The following is a 16368-nucleotide window of genomic DNA, read 5'->3' as shown; positions in this document are numbered from 1 at the left end:
AATGTGTCAGATTTTAAAAGGTCCCAAAAATTGGAGTTTACCTTCAATTTTTACCTTCCAATCATACAGTTTACCTTCCAATCATACAGCGCACGAAATGCATTAGCTGACAAGAGGTGCTTCTCAAACTGTTCACAACATTTAGCTAATTCCATTTAGCCATGACAAGCACATATTTCAGACTCCATTTTCTCCATTTTTGCCCCCTTTAAACTGGGCTTTCAGCCATGTCTCTGTTTATTATCTTCTTTAAAGAGTCCACATCATTCACTGATAGCAGCATCAAACCTAACACAGCAGTCTCCGGAGGTTATGATACTTGTTATTTACCTTGCATACTAGTTTTAGAAAAACATATTTATCTTAGGAAACTCAAGCCATGCTGACCCAGTTTTTGGGTTAGCGATCAATGTGGACACATCTTGCTGAAGTCATTGCCAAACCATGATTTAGACAGATCCGGTCTCTGTCCAGGCTTCCTGATTCTAAAGACTCTGATAGACTCTGTGTGCCCCATGAAGCCATTTCACGTTCTGCAACGTCTGCATGGCAGCCATTTTATGACTGGCACCTACCAAACTCTCTCAAAATACCAAATGTGCTCACTGGCTCAGAAAGCTTGGCACCCCTTGGCTACCAGTTTGGACCACACGCTTCTCTCAGCCCCTGAAACCAAGAGAAGATCCCTGGTGAGGCCTGAAAAAGGTACAAGGAAGGGTCTTCCTGGCCTATGATATGCAATTGCGTGTCAGAAAAATACCTCATATGAGCAGGCTGAAGATCTCTTGCAGACAAAATAAATATTTTAAACCGGAGGTACAAACTGCTACCTTTGCAATTCCTTTTATCAGTGGGATCTATTTAAACTTTGAATCTCTCAGAACTTTCCTTAACCTTCAAGCAAGAACCTGAAGGATTAATTTCTTCTCAGATAACCACTTCTGATTTTCCCTTATAATCCCCCCCTCCCAAATAGCTGTACGGTACTGCAGTGTGCCATGAAAGCATAAGGCTGCTTGGTCTGAGCGAGTCAGAAGTGAAACCCACCCTGTCATTTCACCTACAAGCTACGTTTTGGCAAGCGATTCTACTGTTGCCAAGATGAGTTGCTTCATTCTAATTCTAGCTGCAACGGGGGAAGAGCATGGATACCTATTTAGGAAGGGGGAGGAAGAAAACAACAACAGAGACTGGAATTCTATGAAGGGGTTCTTGTCACTTTATCACGGAGGCAGGTTTTTCCATCAATGTCAGCATTCACCTGAAGGAAACGTTTGAGGGGGGAGCAGGGACATGCCAGTGTGCAGAACCACACACATACACACATACACTCCAACATTGTTTCATCCATCCATCCGCCCTAAGCATCAGAAGTGAACAGGGGCAGTAGCACAGGTGGGTGTCCTGAGGAAGTGAGGAAGGATGCGGTTGAATAAATGGATGGACGTGTGGCAAAAGGAAAACAGTTGGGGGAAGCAGCAGGCCGCCAACCACCTGGACAGTCAGGCAATGGAGGAGGTGTAGTGGGGCAGTGGGCTGGATGAAAACACTTTGTGTCTGGCTCAGAGTCTGTCCTGGTTCCTCCTGAGCCTTCAGATGCAGAGCAGGAGTGCAGACCCTCCAAGCACCCCTATTTTCCAGGGACAGTCCCAGATTTACAGAAGCCGTCCTGGTTTCTGATTTGATTCCGGAATGTTCCACTTTTCCTTAGGACATCCCTATTCTCATCGAAGAAATGTTGGAGGGGATGTCTCTATTTTCATCAGAGGGCGGCGGAGTGAGCTGCCCAGGGGGCGATCAGCGTGGCAGTCAGCGCCCAGTAGGGCAGTGCAGCAATCCATCCTGGGGGGTTTTGTCACACACCCCCCAGGGATGACACCCAGGGCGGACCGCCCCCTGTCCCCCCCTCCTACACCCCTGGACCCAAGGACTGGGCCTTCCCAGCCTGTGGAGGACAAGGAAGGCTGAGAGGCCTAATGTGCTGGGACGGAGCAGAAGAGTTCTGAGGAGGAAGAATGCCCAACCATCTCTCCCAGGGAGAGGCAACATATCAAGAAAAGAGATTCGTTTCCCTCAGAGAAGATTCTGCCTCCAGGCCTAGAATGATTGCAGGAATGGGGTTTCTCAGGAGTAGCTGGGCTTTCATATTCATTGTACACTGCTGATAAGGTTTTGGGTTTTGTTGTTTTTGGTTGTTGTTTTTTTTTTACAATCAACTGGTATATAAACATTTTAAATAAATATCAAAACACTGCTTGATGCAAGGCATCCAAGGAGGTGTTTGCCTTACTAAAATCATAGCAGGAAATCCAGAGTTGGAGCATCCTGAACAGATGGCTGCCCAGCTTCTGCCTGAAGATCTCCAGCAAGTGAAATAAATGAGCACACGCACACCCCAAGATAGTTTGCATCACAGTCAAACTGCTCTTACTGTCAAGAGGTTTTTCCTGATGCCCAACTGAGTGCTGCTGAGCTTACTCCTTAAAATGATCAGTGCGTCTTACTGCACAAATACTCCTTAGTTAATCTCAAAAATTCCTTCATGATAAGAATATTTGTGACAATTATTACAAGCTAGTTCCTGTAAGACCTTATGCTATCTTAATCCGATGCAAAGCTCGCTATAAAAAAATTAGACCAGCTAACCCAGACCTCCTACCAAGCATATTTGTCAATACCAGCTTAACAAATGTAATTGAGAAGTAGGGGGGGAAGAAGCCTAGAAGAAAATAAGACAGTGATATATTAGTTCACCAGCTGCCTAGGAGCATATGACATCACGGGGTGAACAAAAACCAGCTGGACGGTATATACAGATGTAAATGAATTATAATCCCATAAGAATTCTGGTTTCAGATCCAAATGCCAAGCTTCTTTTTTGATTTATGAATGGTAAAACATTTCACTTTCCAATTTTTCTTTATTAAAAGCACCTTAAAAGAAAAGGGAAGGTGAAGGATGTAACAGAAATACATGTGATTTACATTTGATTGTGATTAACATATTAAAAAATCAACACGCTTTGAAAAGGCTCCAACTCTTCTTTTAACTCTGCGTTAGGGAGACAAAAATTGTTCTCCTCCTCCCACATACACAAACACACACCCCTTCTCACTGCCTGAACACAGAGGATTTGATTATGCATGGAATAAATTGTATTCTCTGTTTAATGGCAAGGTAATTTTCTGGAATAAACTCTTGAAAAGCTTGAATGAAAACAATTTAATACAGCACCTGGGACTCTTCAGCATAACAGAATAGTTTCCTAAGAAGAAAATGGCAAATTTGTTTTTCTGCAGTCCCCTAGGAATAACAGGAAAAACCTTTGCTTTCAATTACCAACTGGTCTTAGCATCCACGTAGAAATTTTATTCAAAGCAGCAACATATTACGTTCTGGAGTAGATTCCATTTCCACTACATTTTAATTATTGAACAGTAAGCTACCACAAGGAAAATGATATTGTCCACAGATAATTCCAATACTCAATCTTGGTACTGGCAGAGAGAACCTACCCCCCCCCCCCAAAAAAAAATTCTGTAATATTTGAAAGTGCACAACTTACTTGCCTATGTAACTTAAGGTACAATGTTCAGGCAAATGCTCAAAAAGCAGAAGTGGAGGCAGGGCCAGTTGCGCCCTCCCCACAACATCCCTGTGTGAGTCCAACCCCAACCTTCCCATGTTGAGTGCTCTGCAGAGGGTTTTAAGTCATTTCTACTTGCCTTAAAAGATGCCCCAAGCAAGTGTGACTTAAAGCTGCCTGAAATGGCTTGTGTGTACGTACAGTGGTACCTTGGTTCTCAAATTTAATCTGTTCTGGTAGTGCGTTCGAATCCTAAATTGGTTCAAAAACCAAGGCGTGGTTGGAAGCTGCGGAAGCCGCATCGGACATTTGGCTTCCCCCCAAAAAATCGCAAACACTCACTTCCAGGTTTGTGGCATTCGGGAGTTGATTTGTTCGGGAGCCAAGCTGTTTGAGTACCAAAGTGCCACTGTATATTGGATGCGCAGAGGATGTGACCTCCATGTGTTCACTGGAAGTGTGATTAATGGCTTCCACGTGCGTATAGCTACACATGCGCAGAAGCACTTTCATGCAGCTGCACACTTGCAGAGGTTGGGGGAGAAGCCAGAAGAAATAATCCACGCATGAAACAGCTTCTGTTCATATGCCTTCAACTTTTTGTTTTAAAAATATTAATTCACTCCTGCTCAGCACAGCGCTGAGTCCATATCCTTCATAATCACTCCTAAATGACACCCCTGTGTTAGCAAAGTCAGCTGTTTTATCTCTCTCTCTTAAAAAAAAAAGAATCCTGTAACGGAGTCATTGTTGAGTGTGAATTGAACTGTGAAGGTAATCTGAGCTGTTTGCAGTTTTGAAGAGGGCAGGAAAGGGGTGGAATTAGAAGCTGCTTTCATGTGCAATTAACTCAAAAGTTTTAAAGAAAGAAGATGTCCCCCCACTGATTGCTGTCTGCTCCTTCCAGAGCTTAATTTCTAAACTGCAAAGTGACATGGCTTAATTGTCTCAAAGGTGTGATCTCTAACTAAATTGTCTTCCAGGTGGGACTGGATGGGAGAAAGTGTCTGCTTCAAAGAGAGACAGACACATACACTCTTGTTTTAATATTTCTAGCCCGGTTGTCAGCTTTGAGATTACACTTAACTAATTGGTATCTGAAGAAGTGTGCATGCACATGAAAGCTCATACCAAGAACAAACTCAGTTGGTCTCTAAGGTGCTACTGGAAAGAATTTTTGATTTTGTTTTGACTATGGCAGACCAACACGGCTACCCACCTGTAACTTAACTAATAGGGATGGTTGATTAATCTGGGAATTCCATTATGCACCGACGGATCCTCGCATCCCAGACTAAGGTTACCCTCTGGCTTCACACTTCCTGATATATATATATGCATTTTAAAATGTGTGTTTTGAGAAAGAAAAAAATGGTTTCAGATTGCTATTCACACAAGTGGTTAAAAAAATTAATAAATCACAAATTACAGCAGAAATAGGACAGAAAAGAATTGAACAGTGAACACCAGTGTCCATCCCTACTTACAAGAGAAATTACATTCCAAACTCCCCACCCACAAAATTTACAGTTCCGGAGATGCTGTAATGGCAATCCATTCTAAGTAATTACCTGCTTCATGTGACATGGTAAGTGTGGGACCAGCCTGGACTGTGGCAGAGCATCTGCTTTGCATACAGAAGTTCCCAGGTTCAATCCAGGTAGGGCTGGAAGTCTGGGACAGACCCTCTTCCTGAAACCCTGCAGAGCTGCTGCTGGTCAGTGCAGACAATACTGAGCTAAGTAGATCAAAGCCTTGACTCAGTATATGGCAACTTCCTGTGTGTTGGACTCCCAAGAGAAGAGCATGGAGCTGCTTTGCTCTTCCCCTGTCCTTTTCATCACTACGCTATGCATTGCTGAGCCAAGTTGGCTTAGTCTGACATCCACGCCAGCGTACGCGGTTAAGCTTCCCCTTCACTAATCACAAGATGCAGTCAGATATATCAAGAGCATTTATTGTGGTTGTTTTTCTATATACATCATGATAACTATAGCAGTGTTATGAGCACAGTTCAAGCAGTAAATCCTTTTTCAAGAAATGAAATCCCTGCCTTTGGAATTTATACCTAGTATGTAGGTCATTTAATTCTTGCAGCAATTATAACTCAGGGCAGTGGTCTGAACATAATGGTAAACCATGGCTTAGCATCACATCAATGAGCTGCAGCTAGCATCAGGCTTGTGCGTTGCCCCATATCATCTGTGCCTCCGGCATGCAGCAAAGAAAATGAGAAAACTCCTCTATTTCTGGTTTTAATCTTAGCAGAGTTCCCCCATTACACCCAAAACTTGGAGTGGGGGGAGACGACTTTGGTTAGTTTAAGTTCTAGTTGGTGAACACTTCAGGATCTTACTAGAGTTTGATCCTGTCTTGTTTAAAATATGTAGAGTTTTTATCTAACTGGGATTCCCAGGGAAGTCTGGTTAAGGACATAATCTTTTGGTCTCCTCTCACATGTGCAAGTGGGAGAGAGAGAGAAGGGGAAGTATGCAGTCCCAGGGCTCCCTGCACTCTTCCACAGAAAGCTGAACAATGCTTTAGCTATAACATCAAGATTGGCCTGGCATGAGAGCCCAGTGAGCTGGCCCAAATTTCTGGTAAACCACAGTGTGCCATTACATCCAGACAAACTATGGTTGCCTTCAAACCAAGCTGATTTAGAAACAAATGATAGATTTCACAAGCCATTGTTTGCTCAGTTTGCATGTATAACCAAATGACAGTTCGCAATGAAATGGGCTGTCAGAGAGGGAATTGGAGCATGCAAAGGAAGGAGGGACACCATTTTTTTTTAATAGTAACCTAAGGAAATGGGTGAAGAGATCCTAAGAATGTAAATATAGCTATATTTTGGCACTATATCAAAATACATTGCATTATACTGGAGAAAAATGTCTGATTTTTTTTAAAGAAATGGAATCTCACTTCATAGGAATATCATTCAATATAAATAAAGAGACTATAATCCAAAACATAAACAGCAAAATGTGAAAAAGAAGAGGAACTAAGATCAATGCCACTGTGTGGGGCTTTTGATGAGCATAAAGCATTGGGAGAAATGATGGTTATTCAGAACAGGCACAAACACACAGCTACCTCTACTGTGGTTATCCATTAAGGACCACCTCGTATATCAAGAGTGGACTAATATGGTTGTTACAATAAGGATTTCGAATGGAAGCCACTCAGACATGGAGGCATTAGCAAGTTTCTTTATTGTGCAGCGAAGCCTTTAAGAAAAAAAGCAATGGCGGGAAGGAAACTGGATCTAACACAAAAAGTTTTGAGCACAAATCTTGTTAGTGTGTGTGTGTGTGTGTGTGTGTGTGTCTAGCATCGTTACACAGCAGGGAACCTTATTCAGCCCAGGGTCATATTTCCTTCTGGAGCCACATTCCAGTCTAGCAAAGACATTCTGGGTGTGAAGGAGGGCTGGTGAGAAGTGTGGCCTGGAGAGACACATTCAGCCGCTGACCCTGAGCACCCCCTGCTCCCTAAACGTAAAGGTAAAGGACCCTTGACACTGCCTGACAGTTAAGTCCAGTTGCGAACAACTCTGGGGTTGCGGCACTCATCTCGCTTTACTGGCCGAGGGAGCTGACGTTTGTCCGCAGACAGTTTTTCCGGGTCATGTGGCCAGCATGACTAAGTCGCTTCTGGCGAAACCAGAGCAGCGCACAGAAACGCCGTTTACCTTCCCGTCGGAGCGGTACCTATTTATCTACTTGCACTTTGATGTGCTTTCGAACTGCTAGGTTGGCAGGAGCTGGGACTGAGCAACAGGAGCTCACCCCGTCACAGGGATTCGAACCACCATCCTTCTGATCAGCAAGCCCTAGGCTCAGTGGTTTAGACCATGGCACCACAATCCCTATATGGTGACAAGTTTTCATATCCCCTTCTCACCATGCAGATATCTTAAGTCAACAGAACGAAGATAAATAGCTCCCTACCTCGATCTGGGTAGTGTTGTCGTGTGTGTCATCAAGCAGCAGATCTGTGAAGCCCCCAGGTTCTGAAGAGTCCTGCCCCACACTGGCTCTGTTGGTGTCAACTGACTTGAGGAACTCTGAATGCCGTTTCCATCTGTGGCTGTATCTGTAGGAATCCACGCGAATGTTCTCCTCCACTCGAGGAAAGCTTGGAACAATTTCATAAAATGCACCTATTTGACAAAGAGATTTTTGTTGGGGGAAAGGGTTAAAGTGAGATAGAAAAAATAATATTCCAGCAACATTCTTTTGATATGTATTATTTACGAGTGGATCTTGGGTTTTTTTTTTCAATTTTGCAAACTTTGGGGCCTCACTGAGTCAAATGAAATCTCACTCTTGTTCCATTTTATTAAAATATATATCAAATGCATTTTATTAACATGTTGTAGTATGTTTTATTTTGAAGTTACCTAACTTCAACTATCTATAGCACTGAAAGCTATTCTGCTGCTACAGTTGACACTAATCTGCTAGTAAAAACCTTAATAGAACTGATCTTTGGGCCAATTCATAACTGAACACTGCCTTTTGGAGGTCAGTTTTCTGAATAAATTCATTATAGGCAGCAGCAGTTTAATTAAAAAAAAAACCGGTGATAGATAACCTTGACCAGATGAGTGCATATGCCTTTCCAAATCTTTGTCCTAATAGCATTACTCTATGATAAATTCACATTAGGGGAGGAATGATATGAAGGTGTGGGCATTAAAAAAAAAGATTTTGACTTATAATAGCTAAAATGTCTTTAGATGTATGTAAAGAAAACACTTATTTAGTTCATGGTGTTGATGGCATTTTAGAATCATGCATTAAAATTTTCAAGATTCTTGAACAGGGATCACCAGATAACATACTTTCCAAGTTTTCTTCCAGCTCCTTGAAAACCTTTTCATAGTCTATGTGAAACTGTGCCCACGCTGTTTCTTGTCTCAAGTTCACCTTCAACCACTTACACATATTTAAACGCCCCCATCATTCCTTGTGTTTTCTTCTAATGTAGCCCAGATGGTACCATCAATTTGCACAACCAGCAGGCTTGGTGGTGGGTGGGGTGCAGTGGGGGGGGGGGGAATGACAAAGCTTGAAACATTTTTAAGTGCAGCTTATCCTGGGAATTCTATGAGCATCCATACCTCTCTGGTTCTGCAGCAAAAACTGCACCTTAAAACTTTACTGAACAGGTAGCTGGTTTGGAATCATCACAATCAATTTTATTTATTGCCTTCTACACAATCATCGCAAGGTGATGTACAGTAAAAACAGGAAATAGTAGTTAAAAAAAAACCCAGCAGATGGATAGATAGATAGATGGGGAAGTTTTTAATGTTTGATGTTTTTATGTGCTTAATGTTTTTGATTTGTTGGAAACTGCCCAGAGTGGCTGGGGCAACGCATAAATAATAATGATAATATATATCTAAAACAAAACAAAAGCAGGACAAAATAGATACCGGTACTCGTTACTGAGGGATTTGCAAAATGAATGTGCAAGGCAGTGCACAGTTCAGCCAAGGGCCCATGTGATTCACAGTGATGATTTCTATCTGCATTGACCCCCTTAGAATGATGTTTGTGGTTTAACATGGAGAAAGCAATGTGCAGTGGTACCTCGGGTTACAAACACCTCGGGTTACAAACACTTCGGGTTACAGATTCCAAGAACTTTACCTCAGGATGAGAACAGAAATCGCGTGGCGGTGGCGCGGCAGAAGCGGGAGGCCCCATTAGCTAAAGTGGTACCTCAGGTTAAGAACAGTTTCAGGTTAAGAACGGACCTCCGGAACGAATTAAGTTCGTAACCAGGGGTACCACTGTACAGATAAGCCTGCTGTACATAATAATATTCAAGTTATATGCATAGTGATTTGGATCTACCCTGCAGAAACAAAAGTATCCGCTTTTGTTTGCAGGAGTCCCAAACAATAATGCTGGTTTGTGGGAAAATGGATACAGCGATGTAAATAAAGGAAAATGTTTTGCACATCCTAGTTTCCCCCTGCTACTGTATTAACTTTCTCTGTTTCTTCAGAGCAATAGCTGAATGCAGCTAATGACCTCTGCGGATAGAAAGACATTAGACTCACAGGAAATTTTATAAGGGACTTGGACTGTTATCACCGAAGATCTCAGAGTTTGCACTCAATTAGCAGTGCAATGTCATTCAATTCAGCTGGAAAACAGCCAGATATTGTAAGGGCATCTGACAAATGGTTCCATCATAAGAGAAGGTAGCACTGATTAGTAGCAACTTGCTTTCCAATTTATGTGGACAGAGGCACTGCTGCAATAACACTTCGTACTTCGTGCTTGAGAAACACAGTGCACAAGGCTTTTGTTGTTTATAATCCCTTCACTCACTGCCACACAAGACGAAACCTTGCAGGAAGCTCTCCCCCAGCAAAGATCTCACAGCACTGTTTTGGAAGGAGCGAGATTAGCAGCAAGAGGGTTTATAATGAACACATAATTAAGCCTGCGTTTTGCTCTAATGATTTTAGCAGCTGTCCTTGAGGTTTGCATAAAATTAGAAGCTAAAGTGATTAGGCTGGCAATTTTATTTCCCGCTTATGTTGAATTTAAATTTAAGATGGGAGCTCTACCTCGGAGGAAAGCGGCATGAAGGGACGGGGAACTGGCAGTCTTGACAATCTCTTACTACGCTGAGATCAGTCAGAATTAATGAATGGTTTGTTGGCTGCATTCAGGGCCACTTGTGGCTGCTGTTGATCAATCCAGCCCTCTCCAGTCAGCGCAATCAATGAGAGAAGCACTACACCACAAATGTGTGTGTGTGTCTTATAATTCACTCAACTCAGACAGGTCTCAAAAGAATACTTGAGCAGAGAGGGTGGGAAGAAACCGCAATTTTTTTAAAAAAGAAAAAAGAATAGCTACCAGCTAGGCCTTGTTCTGCTACAGAGGCATTTGTGCTAAATTGCTTCCTGAGAAATAAAAAAAACAAAATAGAAAACATGCTCAACTGTGAAAGTAGAAGAAAGAAGCAGATTCTATTTTAACCAATTAAGCTGGAAACAAATTCTTAATTTGTTTTTCAGGGCTATCCATCCCAGAGCCTGCACCTAATACTGTACCACATACAGCTTAAATTTGGAATCAAATAGAATTAAGCCCTTAAAACCAATTCAGGGGTCATGTGTGTGGAGAAAACAGGCTTTCTCATGTATACAGTGGTACCTCTGGTTACGTACTTAATTCATTCCAGAGGTCCGTTCTTAACCTGAAACTGTTCTTAACCTGAAGCACCACTTTAGCTAATGGGACCTCCCGCTGCTGTTGCGCCGCCAGAGCACAATTTCTGTTCTTATCCTGAACCAAAGTTCTTAACCTGAAGCGTTATTTCTGGGTTAGCGGAGTATGTAACCTGAAGCGTATGTAACCCGAGGTACCACTGTACTCTTAACTGATTGAGCTTACTGTCTATGCAAATGGAGCTGCACAGTGGAAAACCAGCAGTGGAACTTTTGGGGGGAGCAGAGCTGGGGAAAAGCTTTCCCACTAGAAAGCATATTGTCTCAAGGGCTGCTTTTCCTAGCATATGTCTCTGCATGGTCAATCCCAGTAACTGTGAACAGCCAAATTTCTGTGGACTGATATTTTCAATGAGAATTGAAATGGTTGCCTCAAGCAGTCTTGCGGCCGCAGTTTTACATGGAAAGGAGCTCCATGTAGGAAACATCGTGAAAACCATGTCTCAGAATCATATGCCAACTGTTTATTTCTTTGCACATCTACACATTGAACCAATCATCACATAACATAATCTAGAGTTTGCATGCTGCTACTATCAGAAGTACGTCCCTGGTCAGTAATGTCACATTCATGTACCCCCTGAGCCCCCTTTTCTTTTAAAAAATAAATCATTATCATTATTATTACTAAGTTTTTACATCAAGTTTAAGGCACATAAAAGTAAAATGAATAGATAGAACAATAACAGCAACAAACAAAACAAGTGTGGGACAATCAAATTTTAAATCAATGCCAAGCAGGTTCCATATCTATGTCAAATATAGTCCATCCTATTCCACAAGCCACCTCTTTCAAGTGACATTTCCCCTAAATGAATATAGAAGCCAGGCACAGAGAGGAAAGTGTTCTATATCCAAATCTATGAAGTTGCTTAATGCTGAGTTGGGCCATTGTTCCACCCAACCATATAATAAGTTGCCTGCTGGATTAGGTCAAAGCCCTATCTAGTCCAGCAGTCCGTGACCACAGTCGCCAACCACTTGCCTATGGGCACTCCAGGTGTTGGGCTTCAACTCTCACCCTGCCTGTCCTTTGGCCATGCTGTCTGGGGCTGATGGGAACCGGAGCGCAACATGGAGAGCCCACAAGCAGGATTATGTGTTTCCCACTCATGCTCCTCAGAAGCTGGGATTCAAATCCACAATGCCTCTGATATGGCAGACATTATCTATCTATCTATCTATCTATCTGTCTGTCTGTCTGTCTGTCTATTTATACATACATACATACCCTGCCTCTCCCACAACACCGGGACTCTATGCAGCTCACAAAAATGAAAACAAATAAGATAAAGCACACATTGCTAAGAACATATGAAAGGTTATCGTTAAAAAGTAGTTAAACTATATGGGATTGAAACAATGCAAAATTGTATCCACTAAAATGCAGATTATAATTAATGAATCCCAGGCCCATAGAACTGTAGAGATGGAGGGCACCAAGAGGGGTCATCTAGACCAACCCCCTGCGTTGCAGGTGTGGGAATCGAACCCAAAACCCTAAGAGTCTTGTGCTCTCCGAACTAAGCTATCCCGCAGGTTAATAATAATTAATGATTAATTGGTAGTACATAACCATCTCCTTTTTTAAACAGCTCATCACTGCAACTTGTGGTGGCAAATTTCATCATTTACATCTATATGCTAGGTGTCAGGAAGGTCTTCATTTTATCTGCCTGAATCTCTCACCAGGGTTCTTGTTTTATGAGAAAGGGAGAAGCTTCTCCCCGTCTACTTTCTCCACACCTTCCATGATTATATACACCTATGCCACATGCCTCACATTACTTACTTGTCTTTTCCCTAAGCTCAGAAGTCCCAAGCTTTGTGACTCTCTGTTTTTAGGAGAGTCCAGCCTGGTAATGTCTAGTCTGATTGATAACAGCTTTCCAGAGTCTCAGACTTTCCTGTCATCTCTGGCCTGAGCCTTTCTCACCACTGGAGATTCTGGGGATTGAATTGTCCTTTTGCATGCAAAACATCTGTTCTGCCACTGAACTCTGGCCGCAGAATTACAATGTGCAAGGAATAAATCACACGCTTATTGCAAGCTACAACATGCATGCAACTCCACTGGTGCGCTGAGGGCCTGCATCAACTAGTGGCCACTAGGTGTCAGCAAACTTTTTCAGCAGGGGGCCAGTCCACTGTCACTCAGACATTGTGGGGGGCCGGACTATTTTTTTTTTTGGGGGGGGATGAACAAATTCCTATGCCAATTCCTATGCCCCACAAATAACCCAGAGATGCATTTTAAATAAAAGGGCACATTCTACTCATGTAAAAACACACTGATTCCTGGACTGTCCGCGGGCTGGATTGAGAAGGCAAATGGGCCGGATCTAGCCCCCAAGCCTTAGTTTGCCTACCCATGGGTTAGGAGGACAGCCTGAAGGAATGACTGGTGGATGTCACTGTGATATACTGGAAAAAAAATAAAAACACAAATACAAGCATTTAGCTGTTAGAAGAAAAAATATCAGCAGAAAGTTTGCTTAATTCCTAGAAGTGTAAACTGCCTATTTGCTCTTGGGCAGCTATTCTTGTTTTTAAATGGGCTGCCCTTTGCAACTAGTGCTTGGAGACACATTGGAAGAGTGTAATAAAATTGGTAATGCACAGAAACCTACCATATAGCTTCAAGGGACAGTGCAGATTTTTAACTCTGCAAAGTGTTTTCTTAAACAAAAGAAAATGCTCATGGCAAAAAGAAATCCTGAATAAACTGGACAACTGGCAGGCCTTTTCCTTATGGGCTATTAAGCTTCTCTTGTGGGGGGGAAATAAACTAAATAAACTGTTCTTTAGAAAAGAGACAGACTCAAGGATGTACAGGCAGTGACAATGGATGCCAAATGGGGGCAGAAGGGGGGGGGAGGTAAACAGGGGCAGGGCACCCACCAATGTACGTGGAAGCCGGGAAGGGAACCCGTGTAAATAATTTTAATGGAGTCTTAAGAGGTGGATCCAGACATAATGCCTTTTCATGAACTAGCTCTGTGCTGGAGCACTGCCTGCTCCCCTCGCTCCTCCCTTTTCACTTTCTAATAATAGCCGCCCAGAGTGGCTAGGGAAACCCAGCCAGATGGGTGGGGTATAAAGAATAAATTATTATGATTATATTATAATTTCCCCTCTCACTTCTGATCAAGGCTGCAATCTTAACCATAATCGCTCAGAATGAAGTCCTATTTAATTTACTAGGGCTTACTCCCAGGTTAGGACTGCAGCTTCAGTAGCAAACCATATACAGCAGAATACAGCAGGCTATGGCTTGTGCAAACCATAGGTTGCAAGATCTGGATGTAACAGCGAATTATAGGTGGCAGCTAAAGCAGAAATGAGAGAGGAAATCAGATGTGCAAAAGGAGGAATGGGTGTACAAGTTCAGGGATCCATTCATATAGCAGCAAGCCAGTGTTTGATGTTATACCCCGCCCATCTGACCGGATCTCCCCAGCCACTGTGGGCAGCTCACAACAGAATATTAAAAACATGATAAAACATCAAACATTAAAAACTTCCCTAAACAGGACTGCATTCAGATGTCTTCTAAAAGTCAGATAGTTGTTTATTTCCTTGACATCTGATGGGAGGGCCTTCCACAGGGCAGGCGCCACTACCAAGAAGGCCCTCTGCCTGGTTCCCTGTCACCTCAATTCTTGCAGTGAGGGAACTTCCAGAAGACCCATGGCACTGGACCTCAGTGTCTGGGCAGAACAATGGGGGTGGAGACGCTCCTTCAGGTATACTGGGCTGAGGCCATTTAGGGCTTTAAAGGTCAGCACCAACGATATCAACTGTTGAAGCATTGTCATTCAAAATGTCCTCAAAGAAAGGAATATGGCCAACATATAGAGAAGTATTAATTGAACAAGAAGGAAAATTAAAATTGAAATAGTATGAAATAAAGGATTATCTTCAGAGTTGGTTGCACCATATGACAACTGAATGAAATTTTTAAAGAGGATAACAAAAAAGTATTTGCCTATACAGTTTCCAAATTCCAAAGGGATGTTATAGATGACAACTCTAAACTGTTAAAAAAAGGCATATGGCATGCTTTTGGAATGGGAAACTAAAGATGAGGAAGTCAAATGATTAAATGGGCACAGGACATAGGGCATAATATTTGATGATTGGACAAAACTTTGGAAAGTGGACTTGAAGTTTACGGATGGTATATTGTTAAAAGAGAACTATATGAAGATGATGTACTGGTGGTATGTTACACCAACAAAATTGGCAAGAATGTATAAAACAGAACAAAGGAACTGTTGGAGGTGTAAAGAAGGGGAAGGTACCTTTTATCATATGTGGTGGGAGTGCAAGAATATTCAAATCTTTGGGGAAATGATATATAATGAATTGAAAAAAATCTTTAAAATGACATTTGTTTAAAAAAAAGCAACCAGAAGCTTTTTGGATAGGAATTTTAGGACAACTGCCGAAAGAAAAACAGACATTATTCATGTATGCGACAACAGCAGCAAGAATTCTGATAGCACAGAACTGGAAGACTGGAGAAATACCATCAAAGGAACAATGACAAGAGAAGCTAATGAACTATGCAGAGTTGGCAAAGTTACCGGTAACAGATAAACTGCATGAAAAAGACAATAGTGACTTTGAAAATTAATGGGAAGCTTTTACATCATATCTGCAGAAACAACAACAAAAATAGAGTCATTAGCAGGATTTAAATAAACATTTGCAATTTTACTCATAAAAAACAAGAAACCCAATAGCATGACAATATAGAAGTATATATAAACAGCAGAATGTAATGAGAGATGTAATAAACCAGGGATGGAAGCTGAGGGAGGTCAGTAGGGGAGGGGGAAATTGAAATTTGAATGCAAGGTAATATTATAGATATTGTTAAAAAAACTCAATAAAAATGATAATAAATAAATAAATAAATAAATAAATAAATAAAGGTCAGCACCAACACTTTGAATTGTGCTCGGAAACATACTGGGAGCCAATGTAGGTCTTTCAGGCCACTCCCAGTCACCAGTCTAGCTGCCGCATCCTGCATTAGTTGTAGTTTCCAGGTCACCTTCAAAGGTAGTCCCACGTAGAGTGCATTGTAGTAGTATAAGCGGGAGGTAACTAGAGCATACACCACTCTAGCGAGACAGTCCACGGTCAGGTAGGGTCTCAGCTGTAGACAGCTGCCCTGGACACAGAATTGACCTGCGCCTCCATGGACAGCTGTGAGTCCCAGGCTGTGCACCTGCTCCTTCAGGGGCACAAGTACTCCATTCAGGACCTGGGAGTCCTCCACACCCGCCTGCCTCCTGTCCCCCCAAAACAGTACTTCTGTCTTGTCAGGATTCAACCTCAATCTATTAGCTGCCATCCATCCTCCAACCGCCTCCAGACACTGACACGGGACATAAGGGTCTACCCATTATCAAGTGGGGAGAACAGGATATGTACAGAGGGAGCAACAATGACTAGTGTCCCACATCAGTCTCCTTTGGGAAGGATTGTAAATCTGTATGAGAGT

The 16368-nt window shown here is 42.3% G+C and overlaps 1 protein-coding gene across 3 annotated transcripts in view; it reads right to left on the bottom strand.

Moving 5' to 3' along the window:
* The window catches only part of PLXDC2 (plexin domain containing 2), a 232312-nt gene that overhangs the window by 120930 nt on the left and 95014 nt on the right, over positions 1-16368 (bottom strand). For all 3 annotated transcript variants that reach the window (XM_033164880.1, XM_033164881.1, XM_033164882.1), the window contains one exon: positions 7543-7754. In XM_033164880.1, the coding sequence (XP_033020771.1) occupies positions 7543-7754 (212 nt within the window). The remainder of the gene's footprint in view (positions 1-7542; positions 7755-16368) is intronic.

The sequence above is a fragment of the Lacerta agilis genome, chromosome 12, assembly GCF_009819535.1.
Source record: "Lacerta agilis isolate rLacAgi1 chromosome 12, rLacAgi1.pri, whole genome shotgun sequence".
In the NCBI taxonomy this organism is placed as follows: Eukaryota; Metazoa; Chordata; class Lepidosauria; order Squamata; family Lacertidae; genus Lacerta; species Lacerta agilis.
Note: the sequence above shows the minus strand (reverse complement) of the source record. Positions and strands in the feature narration are given on the sequence as shown.